Raw genomic sequence first — 17,277 nt, 5'->3', positions numbered from 1 at the left:
CAGTGGTGCTAAGGCTGAGAAGTCCTGTTCTGGAGTCTAAGCTCAGATCATTACACTGTGGTGCCTGTAGAGACCCTGCCCAGGGCAGAGGGTTCAGGACCTGGGGGAGGACAGGGCCCAGAAGAACTGGAGTGATGGATAGGGCGTTAAAGCCTCATTGTCACAGCCCTGTCCTAAGACAGACTAGGTTGCAATGGCCAAAGCAGAAGCCCAGATCTGGGAGCAAGGGCAGGGGGTCAGGGCTAGCTGAAGGGCTACTGGGAGGGGCTCATTATCGGGGGGCACCAGCTGGCATTAATTACAAAAGATTGTGGAACCAGGGGCTGTGCACCCAGCAGGTCCCGAGACCATGTCTTCCATCTGCTCCCTACTGCCTCCTCCCCGACGAGTCTTCATGAGGCTTCTCGGCCATTGCCACAGCTCTTTGAGCCCAGGAGTAAAGGGTATGCTGTGTGGGGACACCGGAGAGGCTGAGCCCGGCTTTGACTGTGAGATCCTTGATCACAGACCAGCCTCGAAGATCATCACCTCTTGATGCCACGCACTTTGGGCCCTGTTTCCCCCAAGAAACCTGCGGTCCTCTGCACACAGATGGGGCCCTCTGCCTTTGGCTCAGCTCACCTCTACCCTTCCTAGGCCAAGTCAGGTCCTCTGAGTTCCCCAGGCTAAGTAAGCTCTTTGGAACTCAGCGCAGTGAGAGAAGCAATGGCATCAGCTGGGAGAGGGGAGGGGCAGCAGATGTGGAAACTCACGTAGGGAGCACAGCGGGAAAGGGTGTGCTTGGAGGAGGGACAGCCGGACAGCTGGGCAGCATGAAGCCGGTGAGGCCGGTAGAACTGGGTGCTCCTGGACAGGGAGACCCCATTAGGGGGCTTATGTGTGTCTCTCCAGTCACATTCAGGTGCCAAGTACAGGGCAGGAGTTGGTGAAGCTGGATTTGACTCTTAAGTAAGAGACTCAAGAGTATATGCAAAGAAGGTGAAATGGTGAATTTGATGTTATGTTTTATCCTAATTTAAAAAAAAAGAATCCTGTGTAATGGTGTAGTTGTGATGAGGGCTATTAGTCAGAGAAATGGACCAGAAGGTTCCAGGGGAGTCACAGGCTTTGAGGATCAGGGAACGGGACAGAGGGCACTGGAAGGACAAGAGATGGTGGTCGGAGTGGGGTGCTTAAGGCTGATATCGGGGTGTGGGGCTGCAGCTGCTGGAATGACAAGGCCCAAGAAGTAACTTGGAGCAAATGGCTGAGGGAAAGTGGGGGATGTCTAGAGGAGAGGTGGCTGAGGAACGAGAGACCCGAGGTGTGGCAAGGGCCATCCACAAAGATCCCGAAAAGCAGCTAGAAGAAGATGGGTATCAGTGCTGAGGCCAGTGGCAGGGGTGCTCTGGGGAAAATAGTGCCACGGCCAGTGACAGTCCGGGGGTCAGTGGTTTCTGGAGGGGCTTCTCTCACAAGAGGGCAATGGGCCGTTCTCCGAAGTGGCCAAGCGGATTGGAAATTTTATTTATGACAGACCACACAGGAGAAGGGTTTGCATTGGGAGATGGGAGAAGAAGGGGGACCCCCACAGAGGCTTACAGAGCTGGGGATGCAGCTAAGGGGAGTCCGGGGCTTCTGTAGGGTCGGACACATTCAGGGAGGGAGGTGCACTCAAGGCTGACCACGGGGGAGATACCGGTGGAGGGTCGAGCCAGGAGGGGAGGGGCAGGGCGCTCTTGGCCCCCACCCAGGCAGCGGAAGAGCACCCTCAGACCCTGTGGGCGGGGCCGGCGGCCCTTGACTCACCTGGAGTTGCAGGGACCTGGAGGACAGGTCCCCCGGGGGCTTCCAGGAAGGCTTTATCTATGCATTCCCCTGCCGGCTGACATTTGGTTTGATTTCCCAGAAACATTCGTCAAGGAGATGTACGTGAATTTTTTTCCTGCCCATTTTTCTTCACTCAGATGACATCCCAGACCTCAGAATGTAGTGGTCGGCAGAAATCCCTCTGAGCACCCAGTCAGAGCACTCGCTGAGGCCTCAGAAGCTTCCCAGGGGTGACATTAAGCCACCAGGAGACTGTCCCAACACTGGCCATGAGGGAGCACTGAGCTGTGGGGGAGACAGGAGAGGAAGGGCCTCCAAGGTGCTGGGATGGGGCTTCTTTCTGCTGAGAGAAAGGAGGGGCGGGGCCTGGGAGCTGTGGGGTGCAGGTGGGGCAGGAGAGATGGCTTCAGCCAGACCTGAGGGCATTGTGGGATGGGTGGGTTTCCTGGGCCCTGGCTTGGGGGGGGCAGGGGAGGAACAGCTAGGAGGCTGGTAGAGGGAGGTAGGCGGTGGGAAGGAGAGGTTTGCTTTTCCTTGGTCTTGACAGTGTGTGGTGGCTGAGACCAGGGAGCCCTTGTTTTTGCCCCTGCAGCTAGCTAGACAGGCCAGTGTTGGTCCAGAGGTAGATGGGTGGGGAGCAAAGATGGTTCTATGGACAGATGGTTCTGTGGACAAAGATGGTTCCCTGCCCCTGCACCAGGCCGAGCCGTGCCCCGTGTCCCATCCCCTAGGCTGCAGGACAGGAGCTGGGACAGTGAGAGCACCCCTCAGGATCCCGTATAAACACCTCCCCACTGACCAACCCCATCCCAGCCAGAATGGGGAGCAGGTGGCTTGTTGTAAGCTGTTGGGCTTGGATTGCTAGAAGGAACCATCATTAATGATGGTCATGAGGGGAGAATGCAGAGCTGCTGCCAATCCAAAATGCGCCTCCCCTCTGGGCTGGTGGGTGCTCAGGCCCCCGGGGAGCTGACATTTGCAGGTATCGTGGGCGTGTGAGCCGGTGGTGAGGGGCAGGGAGGAGGCACAGAGCACCCCCGTAGACTGGAGAGCCCCCCCACAGAACAAGAGAGGAAGGATTAACTCATTCCACTAGCCTTTATTGTACATCTGCTTATCGAGCAGGACCCTGGGGACCCCAAGGCAAGGCCTTGCCCTGCTCCCAGGAGGCTGACTGCACAGTGGTAAAGGCTTACCGGAAGCTCGAGTGACAAGGACCAGGCTTCACTTCCGGTTGGCAGCACCCCTTAAACAGTGTGGGCCCATCTCTCTATGTCTCTGTCTCCCTCTCTTCCCATCTCGCCTGCCTTGGTTCCTGTCTCTGCCTCATGGAATCCTTGGATTTCAGGGCAGGAAGGCCCTAGGAATCATCCGGCTATCCCCCTCCCATTACTCCTGAGAAAGCCAAGGGGCGGGGACATATAGTGACTTGCCCAAGGTCACAAAGTTATTTTTGATGTCCTAGTTTATCTTTGTGTTTTGCTTCTTTCTATCATATTTGTCTTTCTTGTGTGTGTTTGCAAAACTGACACAGAAAGGTGAAGTCACACAAAAAGACAGATGACACCCCCCACCCCCGCTAGTAGCAGAAGGTGTCCAGGTACAGAAACATTCTCCCACAAAAAGGGAGGCACCCAGCTCTGCTCTGGCCTGGGAAGAGTAGTGGGGGGAGCCAGGAGGAGGAGGAGGATTGTGCCAGTGTCCTGTCTGCTGCCTGGGGGAAGCCCCTTACCAGAGGTTGGGGAGAGTGAAGGTGCAGATTCCCTTCCACCCACCTCTGGGGACTGGGCCTGGCCCCAAGGTCTAGCTGGGGTTCCCTGGGGGCCTGGGATTTAGGCCAGGTGGGTAGGCTGGGTCAGAACTGCTTCTGGGACCCCCACCCCCTGCCACACATGCCTTGGGGTTTAGTGACCAGAGGAGAAGTTGGGCGCTGAGTTCAGCGATGGACCAGAAGGCGGAAATCAGGGGTCCTCAGCCGGAGAGCTCCAGCTGGTCTCACTATTCTCTCTGTGTCTCTGTCTCTCTCTTTCTCTCTTTCTCTCTCTCTCTCTCTCTCTCTCTCTCTCTCACACACACACACACACACACACACACACACACACACGCTGACACACCAATCAGTGAGGGTAATTTCATTTCGCTAAGGAAAGCTTTATTGCTGGGGGTATACGGAAAAGGGGGCAGCGGAAAGAGGTCTCTCCCTTCAGTCTGGTTTCCTTTGTTCCTCCCTCGCCTTCCTCCCTCTCCCCTTCCCAGCTTCCCTCCTCTCCTCTAGCCTCCTTCTTCCATTCTCCCTCCCCGGCCCCTCCTCCCCCATCCCCCAGAGCTGGGTCCCCGCAACAGGACCTCCACTGAAGGCGGGGAGGTGGGGGTGGGTGGGGACCGCGGGCTCCGGCCTCAGCCTCGATGGCCATCTTCCCGCAGGGAAGGAGTTAAGTCTCTCCGCTGCATCCCTCCTCCCTCCTCTGCCTCCCCCGCCGCCACTGAGTCCTGCAGCTAGGCCCAGGGCTGACCTTCACCGGGAGGGAGGCCGCAGTGCGCATGCCCGGGCCGGCTGCCGGTCCGGCTCCAGCCGCTGCCCCGGCCCCCGGCGGGCGAGGGCGAGGGAGGGCGGCCGCGGGCCGGGACGTGCCCCTCGCGCCCGGCCGCCCTCCGCTCCCGCGCGGTGGTGGGGATGGGGGGGGGCGGGGGACGCCGAGCCCGTCCCGCCGGCCGCGGCGCATCTCTCCCTGAGCGGGGAGAGGCGCTTTGCCATTTGGTGCTGGTGGTGCTTCGGAGGGAAGGAGAGATGGGGGGACGGCAGGGGGGACTCCGGCTCCGAGCCGCAGGGCGGCCGCCCTCTGCCCGGACACGCGCACGGTCTGCCCGGAGCACGGCCTGGGCAGGTCGGCCGGGGCTAAGGGCCCAGCTGGGCTGGAGGAGGGTCCCCCGCCAGCTGGAAGCGGGGCTTTCCCTGGGCCTCCACCCCACCCCGGGTCGGGCCGGAGCCTGTGGCAGCAGCACTGCCGGGCGCTCTTCTGGGGCTGAGCCACTGGGGATCCTGGTCTTTGTGAGGTGGGAGTCCCGGCTCGGGGTGCCCACTCCTGCGTCTCTGCTTTCTGGTCTGAAGGCCCCCCTCCCGCCCCGTGTCCGCACATGTCGGGTTGCCCCTTTAGACGCAACAAGGAGATGTGCCTGCTGGTGCCTTGTCAGTGGCACCTTGTGGGTGGGGTGTGGGGCTGGTGGGGATGGGCCAGTGCATGCAAATCCCTGTGGCTCCTTGTCCCTCCGGCCTCTGCACTGGTGTGTGTGCCTGAGGGCCATTCGTGCATTATGGATCCGTAAAGAAGTCTCCCAGAGAAGTGGCTGGGAGGTGGGGGGAGGCCCCCCAGGCTCAGGCTCCAAGGCTCCAAGGCTCCGAGCGAGGCTCAGGCTCCGGTGGCCCAGGAGGGAGTGAGCTGTGGTCTTGAGTGATGCTCACCAGCTCCCTGGGTATCACCAGAGCCTTTGGTCCAACCACCTCCTGCAATCTTCTCCCCACCAGGACCAGCCCCTCAGGAATGCGCGGGATCCCCACTGCCCTTCCCGGCACCTCCTCAAACTTGCTGTCTTCTTTACCCGAAAGGCCTCTTCGAGAGTTGAGAACTCTGAGCTTTACACAAAGCCTAAACGTGTCTGCCCCTGCCCCAGCCCCCAGAACCTGTAAGGTCCGTGGTTTCACACATGTCCATGCTAGAAGCACCCACCGTGGGTGGGGATGCCCATAGCGACTCACGCCTTCAGGTAAGTGGCAGAGTATGAGCTCTATCCGCTGGCCCACTGAGCTTTGGGTGGTGGCGTTTGATCATAAGGCCCCCTGTCCCAGGATGGGGGGTGGGGTGGGGAGGACAGTGGGGCTTAAAAGACCAGTTCCTGGTGTCAGGGGGCCACATTTAGGAAATCAAACATAACATCTCAGACACTCGTCAGGCAAGTGCCAACTCGTGGCGTAGATAGCAATGCGTATTCAAAGAAGAGAAAAAGTTTGTGCACAGGAGTGGAATTGGGGAGGGCTTCCTGGAGGCGGTGGGGCCCACACTAGGCTTTAAAGGATGAATGTGATCTGGATAGGCAGATGAGCAGTAGTAGAGGGATTCCAGGCACAAGAATAGTGGGAGCAGAGGCTTAGACATGGGAATGAGTGAGGGGTTTTGGAGGTTAGCAGACAGACTGGAGGTAACCTCCCCCAGGTCACCAGTGGCCACCTTCATGGCCTATGGCAGCCACCCACCCGTTCCCACCCTGCCAGGACCCAGTTTCTGCATGGGAGAATGTGGGGGGAAGCTGGGTAGAGATCTGGTAGAAAGGGGACCTCTGGGTTCCTTGCTAAGCCAGCAGAAAAGGAGGGTTATCCTGGGCCACTCTGGCCTTTCGGAGGACTGACAGCGGGCACCCACCTGCATGGAGACAGCACAGCAAGGGCCCAAGGAAGTCAGGCTGTAGGCAAAAGGACTCTCCGGGCAGAACACTGCCTTGGTTCTTTGTCTGCCCTCTGAAGACATGCTGGAGGGGTTCCCCAGTGCAATTCTGGGTCTTTAAGGTGTAACTGCAAATAAGTTTTCCAACAAATTCCCCCGGCATTGCCCGGGGCCTACAGCGAAGCCCCAGGAGGCACGTAAAACTTGACCCACTCTCCTCTTCCCAAAGCCCTTGGGCTCTTCCTCCAGAAGGAGGAGAGAGGAGAGGGGTGTGGCCTTGGGGGGGGGGGGGACTGGGTGGCGCTATGGTTCCCAGCCTGGGGATCTCAGGATTTGCCCCTCCTGTTTCCTGTCCCTCCTTCACCCCAGGGACTGCCAGCTCCCTCCACACTGCCTCTTTTGGGGCTCCCTCACAAACCCACACTTAACCCTGATTTCTTTGGAGTCTGGAGGCTGGCCCTCCCGTACCCAGCAGCCCCAGCACCTCTGGGTCCCCTACCGCACCCCTCCCATGCCCTGTTCCAAAGCCATGAGGCTCTGCTTGCCTCACCGCCTCTGCCCATCCGCCCAGGCACCCACCCTAGCCCCTCGCCTTCCCTCACATTTTCTCTTCCTGTTCTCAGGAGTCGGGTCCACGCCTCTTTTCCGAAATACTTCCCCTCTTGCCCTCACTTTCTCACATAGAGACAAACAAAGACTCCCATACCCAGAAATAGACTCACAGGGAGCTGGAAGACACACACAGGCCGTGTCCTGCCACACACGCACTCGCCGGCGCGCACTCGCACCGGGGCTCCGGTGGAGGGAGGCACACAGAGAAGGCGTTTGTCCGTGCACGCACACAAACACCCACACCCACGGCCACCGAGCCGTGCCCACACAAGGGCGCAAACACACACGGCGGCCGAGACAAGGGCGCACACATCTGCGGACGCGAGGGGACACCGCCTCCCCAGGCACACCCACCGCGGCCGGCCTGGTGCAGGAGGAAGGCCTCCTCCGGGCTCGGCTCCCCGCGGATTCCTTCCAGCGAATGTTTCCCTACTTGGCCTGCCCGGTCTCTGGGGAAAGGGCCTCAGAAATGCGGCAGGAGCCACTTGGGGGACAGTTGGAACTGACTGTTCCCTGCCTGGCCCTGCCGGCGAATTCCCTAACCGAGAAACTATTTGTGGCGAGAGCCCGGGTGGCCGGCGAGCCCCCCGCCGCCTCCCCTCGCGTCCCCTCCCCGCGCCGCCTCCCCGCGGCCCTCCGGCGGCCTCGGGCTGCAGCGCCGCTGCCCAGCGCCCCGGAGCCGGGCTTGCCGGCGAGCCTCGCCGCTTATCTGCGCTGTTTGGACAGCGAGGGCTGGAAAGGCAGGCGTTTGTGTCCCCGCCGAGTCAACAGGCAGACCCCGGGCCGCCGGACTATTTCTGTCTTATCAGTGCAGGAATGCGGCAGCCGCGGCGGCGGCGGCGGCGGCGGGCGGCGGCGGCGGCGGCGGCGGCGGCGTGGGCCGTGGGCCGTCAGGGCAGCCCTGAAGGGGCCCCCTCCCCACTCCGCTCGAGTAGAAGTGTGAGAGAGCCCAGCAGGACTCAGAGGGGAGAGTTGGAGGAAAAAAAAAGGCAGAAAAGGGAAAGAAAGAGGAAGAGAGAGAGAGAGTGAGAGGAGCCGCTGAGCCCACCCCGATGGCCGCGGACGAAGTTGCCGGAGGGGCGCGCAAAGCCACGAAAAGCAAACTTTTTGAGTTTCTGGTCCATGGGGTGGTGAGTGGGGGAAAGTTAGCGGGGGAGGGCGAGCGAGCTGGCGCGGGCTGAATGGAGGGATGATCGGGAGGGGCCGGGAGGGGGCTCCCGCTCTCCCACCCTCTGGCAGGGGCGCCACGGCCCGCCGCCCAGCCCCAGGACGGTGCCGGCGCCCTGGCACCCGAACACGTCGTCAGGCGGCGGGCCGGGGATGGGTGCCCGGGCGGGGAGCGGGAGGCGTCTGCAGGGGTCCTTGTCAGGGGCTGGGGGTGGGACTTGGGGACTGTCCCCCCGCCAAGTGTGTGTGTGTGTAGGGGGGTCCCCTCTGTACCAGACGTGTTGTCTTCTGTTCTCTTCCTCGTGGGCCCAGGTGTTCCCCTGCCCTGGGGGTGGGGGTGGGGGACACGGCTCGGGGTGGGCTGGGTTAGCCGCTCATCCGCTGGGACAGCGTCTCTGATTGCGTCTCCGGGAGCAAGAAGGAGGTGACCCTGCGAGCGGGAGGCTCTTTGACTAAACAGCCTCAGCGTCCTGGCAGGAGGGCTCTGGGGCTTTGCTGATGGCCTCTGCCATCAGGGTCAGAGAGAGACCCTCTCTAGGGACAGGCCCCAAGTGAAGGGGTCTGAAGATCCCCTTGGCCAACTCAGCCACCAGAAGCTGATGTCCTTAAATCCTCAAAGGTGTGAAGGAAGGCCTGGAGTCAGGGACGTGAGGCCTAGAAGCCAAAGGGGCAGGGTGGCCCCTTCCTGCCAGGAGCAGACTTGGAAGGCCCACAGGGAGCCTAAGGGAGCCCAGGGTGACCTGAGGGGATGGGACCTCAGGCTGAGGCAGCAGGACCCAGGCCGGGAGAGGCGTGGAGGGCAGCGGAATGGGAGAGGCAGGCGCTGTGGGGCTTGAAATGGCTACTGGGTTCGGAGCTGGGTGCAGAGGAGGCAGTCAAGTTGACTACGGCCAAATTTGGTTGTGACCCCAAAGAAGGCACACTCTCAGTGAGGGAGGCCAGAGTGCCTAGAATCTTGGTCCTTCGTTGGGGTGGTCCGGGTAGCTGGCCCAGCCTTCTGGGGGCTCTGGAAACTTCTCTCTTGGGGCCCCTTCAGCAAATCAGCAACTATGGATGGCCTTGAAAAATGGGAGAGCAGCTGACTGGGTAAAGGGGCTTCACTGGGGCAGCTTGTCCTCCAGTCCCAGAGATTTCTGAGGCAAGTTCCCAGGGGTGCCCTTGTCAGTCAGCCAAGTTGCCTGCCCAGCCATGCTGCTTGGTGAAGTCCCTTTAAAAAGGCTCATCCTTTGATGAGGAGGAGAAGGGGAGAAAGGGGGCTATCCATGTGGGTTGGTTGGTTGGTTTATAATTTAGCCAACTTAGAGCTCCAGTTCTTGGGTGGTTGTGAGTCCCACCGCTTCACTCCCCATACCCAGTCTGTACTGTAATGGGGCCTAGGTTCCATGCTGGGCCACCACGCTGGAGATATGAGTGACAGGGTCAGGTGGGGTGGGGGAGGCTGACACATGGACGGGCGGTTTTTGCTGTGGGAGAGATGGACAGAGACAGCTGGCCCACTGGGAGTTAGGGACCTAGCACAGGGCGAGAGGGACTGGAGGGAGAGTTGGTGGTTAGAAGGAATTCACCCAGCGCCCGCTCAGGGCTCCTCTGTGTGCCTGGGGCCATCTGCACTCTGGGAGACAAAGTGGGTAGCCTGTAAAAGGTAAAAGGGGCACTTGCTCCCTAATCTCCTTCCTGCTCCCTTTGTCCTCTTCACACCCACCCTCCACTTTACAGCCCCTCCGGGGGCCTTCCCCAATCCCACTTCTGGGATCTGGACAAGTGGGGTTTTGAAAGTCTGTGAAACATTTCACTCAATGAATTTGCATCTCATCTACATCCCATCTGAGGTGGCAAGGGAATACACCTGCCTCCTCTCGCTCTCCATGGCACCCCTTTGAGCCCTGACTTCCTACCTTGCTGGGGCAGGGTGGGAGGGAAGTGGAGATGTTCTGTAGGATGGAACCATCTCCGGTAATGCAGGCAGACAGGAAGGGAGAGATGGATGGAGGAGGAAATGCTGCTGCCTCCGAGCTCTCCAAGCCTCTGGGTAGCCCACCTCCAGCCCAGCTGCCTCTGGTCGGCCGTGTCAGGGAATCCTGGTAGGGTGTGACCTCACTGGCTCCTGCTGCCTCCAGCCTTCACCTTAAGGGCATATGGGGGGGGGGGCGGCTAAGACGTCAAAACCCCTGGGTGTGGAGGCTTGGCATCAGCCAGAGGGGGTGTGGTTGGAGCTGAAGGGTCAAAAGCAGGGGCCCAGAGAGAAGGGCAGGTTAAGGTGGGGAGGGCAAGCGCAGGCCAGGCCAGCCCAGGAAGTGGACCTGAGAAGGCAGGAGTGGAAAGAGGGGAAGAAGTCCTAGCAGAGAGCGGGGCCTCTAACCCAGGTGAAGCTGCAGAGAGCAGACAGTCCCGGCCCCTCAGGAAACGGCGGTTCAGTGCTGCCTCTGCCAGGAGGCGCTGCGTGACCTTGGCTAGGTCGCTTTTCTCCTTGAGCCACGGTTGCCTCATCTGTCAAGTGGGGAGGGAAGGACCCCCTCAGTCGGTCTTGCGGAGGAACCTGGGGATGTGAACATCCTTTGAAAAGGTTGAAAGGCGCCATTAATATTCATTTTCGCGGTACCTTCCGCAGACCCGAGGCTGGCGATGCCCGGTGCAGCTGCCTGGCTTCAGTTAGCTTCCTGCAGCGAGACGCAGAGCCCCCTCCGCCGAGCCGCGCGGTTGCGGCGCCCCTGCCCCTCCCACCCCTCGCTCACGCTGGCGGCATCGGGGTCACCGGCCGGGGGGCTTGGGGTGGGAGAGACGCGGCTCACCGCGCCTGGAACCGGGGCCCTGGTCTGACCGGCGGGCGCCTGTTTCTGCTTCACCTCCGCCCCCGCCCTCGCCCCCCCCCCCCCACCCAGCGCCCCGGGATGCCGTCTGGAGCCCGGATGCCCCACCAGGGGGCGCCCATGGGCCCCCCGGGCTCCCCGTACATGGGCAGCCCCGCCGTGCGACCCGGCCTGGCCCCCGCGGGCATGGAGCCCGCCCGCAAGCGAGCAGCGCCCCCGCCCGGCCAGAGCCAGGCCCAGAGCCAGGGCCAGCCGGTGCCCACCGCCCCCGCGCGGAGCCGCAGGTGAGTGGGGCCCAGCGCGGAGGGGGCGGGCCACGGGACCCCAGGGACGGGGTGGGTGAGGAGCGAGACTGGAAGGAGCGAGGAAGAAGGAACGAGCGGTGCTGGGTGGGATGCCCTCTGGGGAGGTGGGCCGAGGGGGCACCGGTCTGGTTCCTTTGTGTGCCCACCGTAGAGACTGAAGCTGCGGCCGTCGCGCCCTTCTCCTTGTCACCTGCCCCCTCCTTCTCTCCAGCCCTTGTCCCCAGGTTCTAGGAGACGCTTCTGTCTTTGGGGTGGGGGTGGGGCTGGCGGTAGGACTGAGGGCTGAGCTTTGGGGACGGTTTCCCCAAGTGTGGCTGTCCAGTGCACCGTCCTCAGTTCCCTGGCTTGACTGTTTAAAAGCCCCACTCCAGACAGTCTCAGTCTGACTCTCTGGTCAGGGGGGTGGAGCCTGGGGATTTGCCCTGTGGGTGGGTGGTCTCCTGCAGAGTCCTGCTCTCAGGCGATTCCTAGGCACGCAGAGGATGGGGAGCTGCCATAATCGGTCCTTGGGACCAGGTCTGCCCCCCCAGCCAGGAGAGGCCAGCCCATTCCCCTGTCTGAGCCAGCTGGTGACACCCTGAAAGCCCCTGCTGGTGTCTGGCAAGAGGGATGCCCCTCTGGGTTTCACTATTTAACCAAACACACATGCTTCTCTTTGCACACCAGATGGAGTCCTATAAAAAGAGTAATATGGATTTTACCTCATTATTAAATATTTTTTTACACATCAAGGAAAATTCACCATTTATAGGATTCCCAAGATGAATTCTTTTGCAAAGTGAATCATCCTTTCATACAGTAAACAAGTTCCTGATCTGTCTTGTGTAGATGGAGAGTTTCACATAGATAATTTCTTCAAAACAAATCAGACCTTTAATGAAAGGGGCTCACCTGGCCTTAGAATAGGGTCTTGGGCAGGAGGGGGCAGTGGCTGTCACCACACACGGATGGTACAGAGCCATCCTCCAGGCTGGGTTTTAATCTCAACTCGCCATGGATTTTCTGGGGGTGTTTTTGGGAATCAGAAGCAGCTAGCAGGTCAAGAAGAGTCCCAAGTCCCAGCTGTCACCCCAAATCCAGCCTGTGGTCACACCCCACAGGAGAAGCCTCTCTCTGGACCTCTCGGGGTGTGTTTCTGGACCCAGTTGGCAGGGTGATCCGAAGGCCTGCCAGCCTCCTCTTCCAAGCCCATGGTGCCAGGGTTGCAAGACCTCCCCAGCTTCACCCATCACCTCCTGGTCCAGGGATGGGAGAGGGCGTCTGCTCCTCTGCCTCTAAACTTAAGCCACCTTGGACTGTGTACCTCAGCTTAACAGAAAGGGAGACTCCTCAGAATCCCTCCTCCCTCTCCTCTGTCTTCCCCCTCCCTAGCTTTTCTCAAACACTTTTGCAGCTTCTCCCCCAACCCTTCCTAAGTCTAAATTTCTCTGGCCTGAGGACGTGGTGGGGTGGAAAGGGGCACCCGGGCTAGAGAAAAGGACGGGGCCACGTCTGCTGCCCACAAGAGGACATAGCGCCATGCCAGACACCGCTGCCGTAGCCCCTTGGGCGGGCAGACGAGCGGGCTGTGGGAACCCCAGCCAGGCGGGTGGAGATGTCGGGATAATTTAGCAGGTGGCCTCGTTACTCCCAGATCTGTCGCCATGGTAACCTGGTTTTTTCTTTAAAAAATGTACAGTGCCAAGAGGAGGAAGATGGCTGACAAAATCCTCCCTCAAAGGGTGAGTGCCTTTCACAGCAGCCCCCTGCCCTCCCCCCACCCTGTGCTGCTCTGCCTCCTCTCCCCCCACCCCACCGCCCTGGGCCGCTTCCCCTCCCCCCTCAGGAGCAGAGCTTCAGCGTCACAGCCACTTTCACTTTTTGTTTAAAAAGCTAATTAAGAAGTGGGGCTCCCTGGCCAGAGGGAGGGGGTGGGGCGGAGGGAAGGAGCGGAGCTGCCGTAAGAGGTAGGGTCCTGGGCCCGGGGTGCAGTGGACTGAGCTCCCGCAGTCCACAGACATAAAGAAAGGTGTGGGACAAAGAGGTCACAAGAGCTAGGGGACCAAAGGCTGGCAGGGGAGTGAAGGGAACTGAGGCCGGCCAGAAGGCCTGGACGTCATCCGTGAACCCAGGCGCACCGAGGCGTGGGGGGTAGCACGGCTGAGATGTCAGTGGAGCGACAAGGTGGGTGCCAGTGGAGAGGGAAGCAGCAACATCCTCTGTCTCAGGCACTCCAGGAAGGTCCAGAGGCCATGTGACAAGGGCAAGGACGAGATGAGGTGAAGTCCCACTTGCTGGGCTCCGTGGCTGCGGCCTCCCCTAGTGATGAAATGCTTCTCTCTCGAGGGAGAAGCAGCTTTTTATCCCTATATGCTGAGGTCCTTTCTGCTGGATATGCAGTCCTGGGGAGGAGTCCCCGTTTGCACTCAAAGTTCCATGCCCGGAGCCCGGCCGGCACCCCTCTACACTCTTTGTATCCTGGGACCACCTGACATGAACGTTCCACCTACAAGACTGGCTGAGCCCCTCGTTCCCTGCCTTCCTCCTGCTCTTCCAGATCCGGGAGCTGGTCCCGGAGTCCCAGGCTTATATGGACCTCCTGGCGTTTGAGAGGAAGCTGGATCAAACCATCATGCGGAAGCGGGTGGACATCCAGGAGGCTCTGAAGAGGCCAATGAAGGTGTCTTGATTTGGGGGCAGGAAGAGGGCTCTAGGTCGTGTTCCGAGAACGGAGCAGTGGGATCGCCCTGTGGAACGGGAGCATGCCGCATGGGCTCTATACTACGCTCTTTATTTCTACAGCAAAAGCGGAAGCTGCGTCTTTATATCTCCAATACTTTTAACCCTGCGAAGCCTGATGCTGAAGATTCTGATGGCAGCATTGCCTCCTGGGAGCTGCGGGTGGAGGGGAAGCTTCTGGATGACGTACGTCCTGGCCCAGGTCTCTCCAGGTGTCCTGGGGTGGGTATGGGGCTGAGCTGAGGACAGAAAGAGATGTTTGCACCATGGGTTAGGGAGTCAGCCCCGGTGAGGGGTGGGCGGCCTGAAGAGACAGTCCGGGTGCAGAGGCCTGCTTCTAACCATGCTGCCCTACCCGACCAGCCCCACCCACCCCCGGCTCGTCCTGCCCCCATGGTCCCTGTCCTGCCCCCACGGTCCCTGTCCCTCTCCCACAGCCCAGCAAGCAGAAGCGGAAGTTCTCTTCCTTCTTCAAGAGTTTGGTCATTGAGCTGGACAAAGACCTTTATGGCCCTGACAACCACCTCGTTGAGGTAAGACCCAACTTCTGCCCAGGCAACGGCCACTCTGCCACAGACCACTGTTCCCTCAACCACACGGATTTGGATCAGGGACCACCTGAGAGCCCCTGGCCCTAGCAGCCATGATGGGCCTGTGAGGTGACCCAGCTCTCCTCCCCTGGGCAGTGGCACCGGACACCCACCACCCAGGAGACGGATGGGTTCCAGGTGAAGAGGCCAGGGGACCTGAGCGTCCGTTGCACACTGCTCCTCATGCTGGACTACCAGGTCCGTGCCCCTCCCCCAGATGCTGTCCCACACCCCTTCTCTTAGGGTAGACCTCGGCTTCAAGGGCGCATACCTGGGAGACCCCATTCTCTTCCCTACCTCATCTTCTCTAGAAGCATGTTTCCCAGGAGCCCGATTATCACGTTCCCCCCAGTCCCCAGCTGCCTGGCCCTAGTTCTTCCCACTCCCCTCTCTTTTATCTTTGCGGCCGTCTTTTCCCAGCCTCCCCAATTCAAACTGGACCCCCGCCTGGCTCGGCTGCTGGGCTTGCACACGCAGAGCCGCTCAGCCATCGTGCAGGCCCTGTGGCAGTACGTGAAGACCAACAGGCTGCAGGACTCACACGACAAGGAATACATCAATGGGGACAAATACTTCCAGCAGGTACCCTCTCTCGTGATCTCAAGGATGTGGGGGGCGGGCAGAGGTTCCAATAGGGGAAGTGCCTCAATGAAGGCAACTCCCCCACCCCCACTTCTAGATTCCTGGGTGCTAGCGCACACCCTACACTACTGCTCCACACCGCAGCCTGTTCCTTTTAGCCAAGCCAGTTTAGAAAGTTCTGGAACCTTAAAAGGCTAACAGTTTGGGAAACATAATATTCTTGGCACTTGGGAGTTGGGATCCCTGGGTTCCAGTCCTGGATCCAGACTCTACCAAAGTAGAGATTATTATTTGTAAAGCTTTTTAAAATAAACACGGCAGATAAGCTTGAGGTGTAAAATAAGTCGATGTTTATTGAGTGCTTGCCGTGTGCCGGGCTCTGTTGCAGGCGGTGTGGGCTCATCCACTCAGTTTTCCCAGCCTCCCTGGTCATTACCATCCCCACTCTGGACATGAAGAAACCGAGGCCCGAGAGCTTAGGAGATTGGCTCGAGGTTGCCAGGTTAATGGAAGAGGCAGGATTTGCACCTCGGTGGCCATAGACCCCAGGCTGACGCTTTCACCGCAGCACCACACCAGCCCACGTCTTTCTCCACACTCCACCACCTGTGGACACCTTCATCCCTACTCCAGCAGCAATGAGGACTTAGACTTGCTCCTGGCCTCCTGTGGCCGTCCCAGAATGGAAGGATCAGGGCTGTAGTTACACTCTTCTCAAGCAGATGAGACTGGTCTCTCTTTCTCTCCTACTTCAGATTTTTGATTGCCCGCGGCTCAAGTTTTCAGAGATTCCCCAGCGCCTCACAGCTCTGCTGTTGCCCCCCGACCCCATTGTCATCAACCACGTCATCAGGTGAGGCCCCAGCTTTCTCCCGAGACCAGGAGTCAGGGCAGTCCTGCCCTCCCTCTTCCCCCCACCCCCCAACCCTGCAACTGCCACGGGTACCAAGGGCTGGACTTTCCTGGCAGCGTGGACCCGTCCGACCAGAAGAAGACAGCGTGCTACGACATTGACGTGGAGGTGGAGGAGCCACTGAAGGGACAGATGAGCAGCTTTCTCCTGTCCACGGCCAACCAGCAGGAGATCAGCGCTCTGGACAGTAAGGTGGGGCCAGAGCCCAGAGCTGGAGTGGGACATTAACCCAGAAATGGCAAAATGCAGACAAGAGACGAGAGTACAGGCCTGTGGAGAGAAGGGGGCAGGTGGCCTTTCCCTCGCTCCTTGGAGCTCTGCCCTTCCCCCTTCCCAGGGACTGAAGCCACATCAGGGACCTAAGGGACTGCCCTTCAAAGGAACAGCAGCAAATCCCTCTCCCCCACGGGCCCCCGTCCTCCTGCCCCTCCTCTCCCACATCACCATGGCCAGGCGAAAGCGTCTGTCTTTCTACCTGTAGATCCATGAGACGATTGAGTCCATAAACCAGCTCAAGATCCAGAGGGACTTCATGCTAAGCTTCTCCAGAGACCCCAAAGGCTACATCCAAGACCTGCTCCGCTCCCAGAGCCGGGACCTCAAGGTGAAGGGGACTCAGGGAGCACTGGATGGAAGAGAAGCATATTGGGAAGACAGTAAATGTTGTTATAGGAGGGTGGGGGTGGGGGCGGGTGGTCCAGGCTCGAGGCTGACCCCGCTGCTCCCTCCCAGGTGATGACAGATGTGGCAGGCAACCCCGAGGAGGAGCGCCGGGCTGAGTTTTACCACCAGCCTTGGTCCCAGGAAGCCGTCAGCCGCTATTTCTACTGCAAGGTGCGGAGGGGCCCCCTGGACCTCAGACCCCTGCTCCCCGCCCCCCACCACTCCCTCCAAGAGAAGCCTCCCTTCCCAGCCTGGGCCAGTGGCCCTTGACACTCCACCAACCCCCTCACCACGGAGCCCTCCCTGGGAGCCCTGCTCCCAGACGCTCTTCCAGGGTGGCTGGGCGCTCTTCCAGAATGGCTGGGTGGTGGGGACTGTCCTGGCACTCACCAGCAACAGTGTGACCTGGCTACTGCTCTCATTTCTCTAAAGATCCAGCAGCGCAGGCAGGAGCTGGAGCAGTCGCTGGTTGTACGCAACACCTAGGAGCCCTGTGAACAAGCGCCACTGTGGGCCTCCGGCCCGGCCCCCGGGGGGCTCTGCTGTCACTCCCATGACACCCTCCGGGTGAGGCAGGGAACGATTAAAGGTCATGCATCTGAGAGTGGCCTTGTGTGTCATTGACAACTGGGGAGGAAGGACCAGGGGAAGGCGGTGGGTCCCTTGGGGAAAATT

General features: G+C 60.1%; 1 protein-coding gene across 2 annotated transcripts in view; it reads left to right on the top strand.

The window, feature by feature from the left end:
* The window catches only part of SMARCD3 (SWI/SNF related, matrix associated, actin dependent regulator of chromatin, subfamily d, member 3), a 29,986-nt gene extending 12,782 nt beyond the window's left edge, over nucleotides 1-17,204 (top strand). The window contains exons 1-13 of one of the 2 annotated variants that reach the window (XM_047694666.1): nucleotides 7,725-7,987; nucleotides 10,904-11,115; nucleotides 12,815-12,857; nucleotides 13,673-13,795; nucleotides 13,918-14,040; nucleotides 14,292-14,387; nucleotides 14,541-14,642; nucleotides 14,865-15,026; nucleotides 15,782-15,879; nucleotides 15,996-16,131; nucleotides 16,421-16,543; nucleotides 16,672-16,773; nucleotides 17,035-17,204. In XM_047694666.1, coding sequence (XP_047550622.1) covers nucleotides 7,910-7,987; nucleotides 10,904-11,115; nucleotides 12,815-12,857; nucleotides 13,673-13,795; nucleotides 13,918-14,040; nucleotides 14,292-14,387; nucleotides 14,541-14,642; nucleotides 14,865-15,026; nucleotides 15,782-15,879; nucleotides 15,996-16,131; nucleotides 16,421-16,543; nucleotides 16,672-16,773; nucleotides 17,035-17,088 — 1,452 coding nt within the window. In that variant the 5' untranslated portion in view covers nucleotides 7,725-7,909 and the 3' untranslated portion in view covers nucleotides 17,089-17,204. Of the gene's footprint in view, nucleotides 1-7,724; nucleotides 7,988-10,903; nucleotides 11,116-12,814; nucleotides 12,858-13,672; nucleotides 13,796-13,917; nucleotides 14,041-14,291; nucleotides 14,388-14,540; nucleotides 14,643-14,864; nucleotides 15,027-15,781; nucleotides 15,880-15,995; nucleotides 16,132-16,420; nucleotides 16,544-16,671; nucleotides 16,774-17,034 lie in introns of those variants that run through there. The other variant, XM_047694667.1, reaches the window with a different exon arrangement.
* Nucleotides 17,205-17,277: the final 73 nt, after the last annotated feature.

Source organism: Lutra lutra, chromosome 11 (assembly GCF_902655055.1).
Source record: "Lutra lutra chromosome 11, mLutLut1.2, whole genome shotgun sequence".
NCBI lineage: Eukaryota > Metazoa > Chordata > Mammalia > Carnivora > Mustelidae > Lutra > Lutra lutra.
The sequence above is the reverse complement of the archived record's forward strand: the minus strand, read 5'-3'. Positions and strand labels throughout refer to the sequence as shown.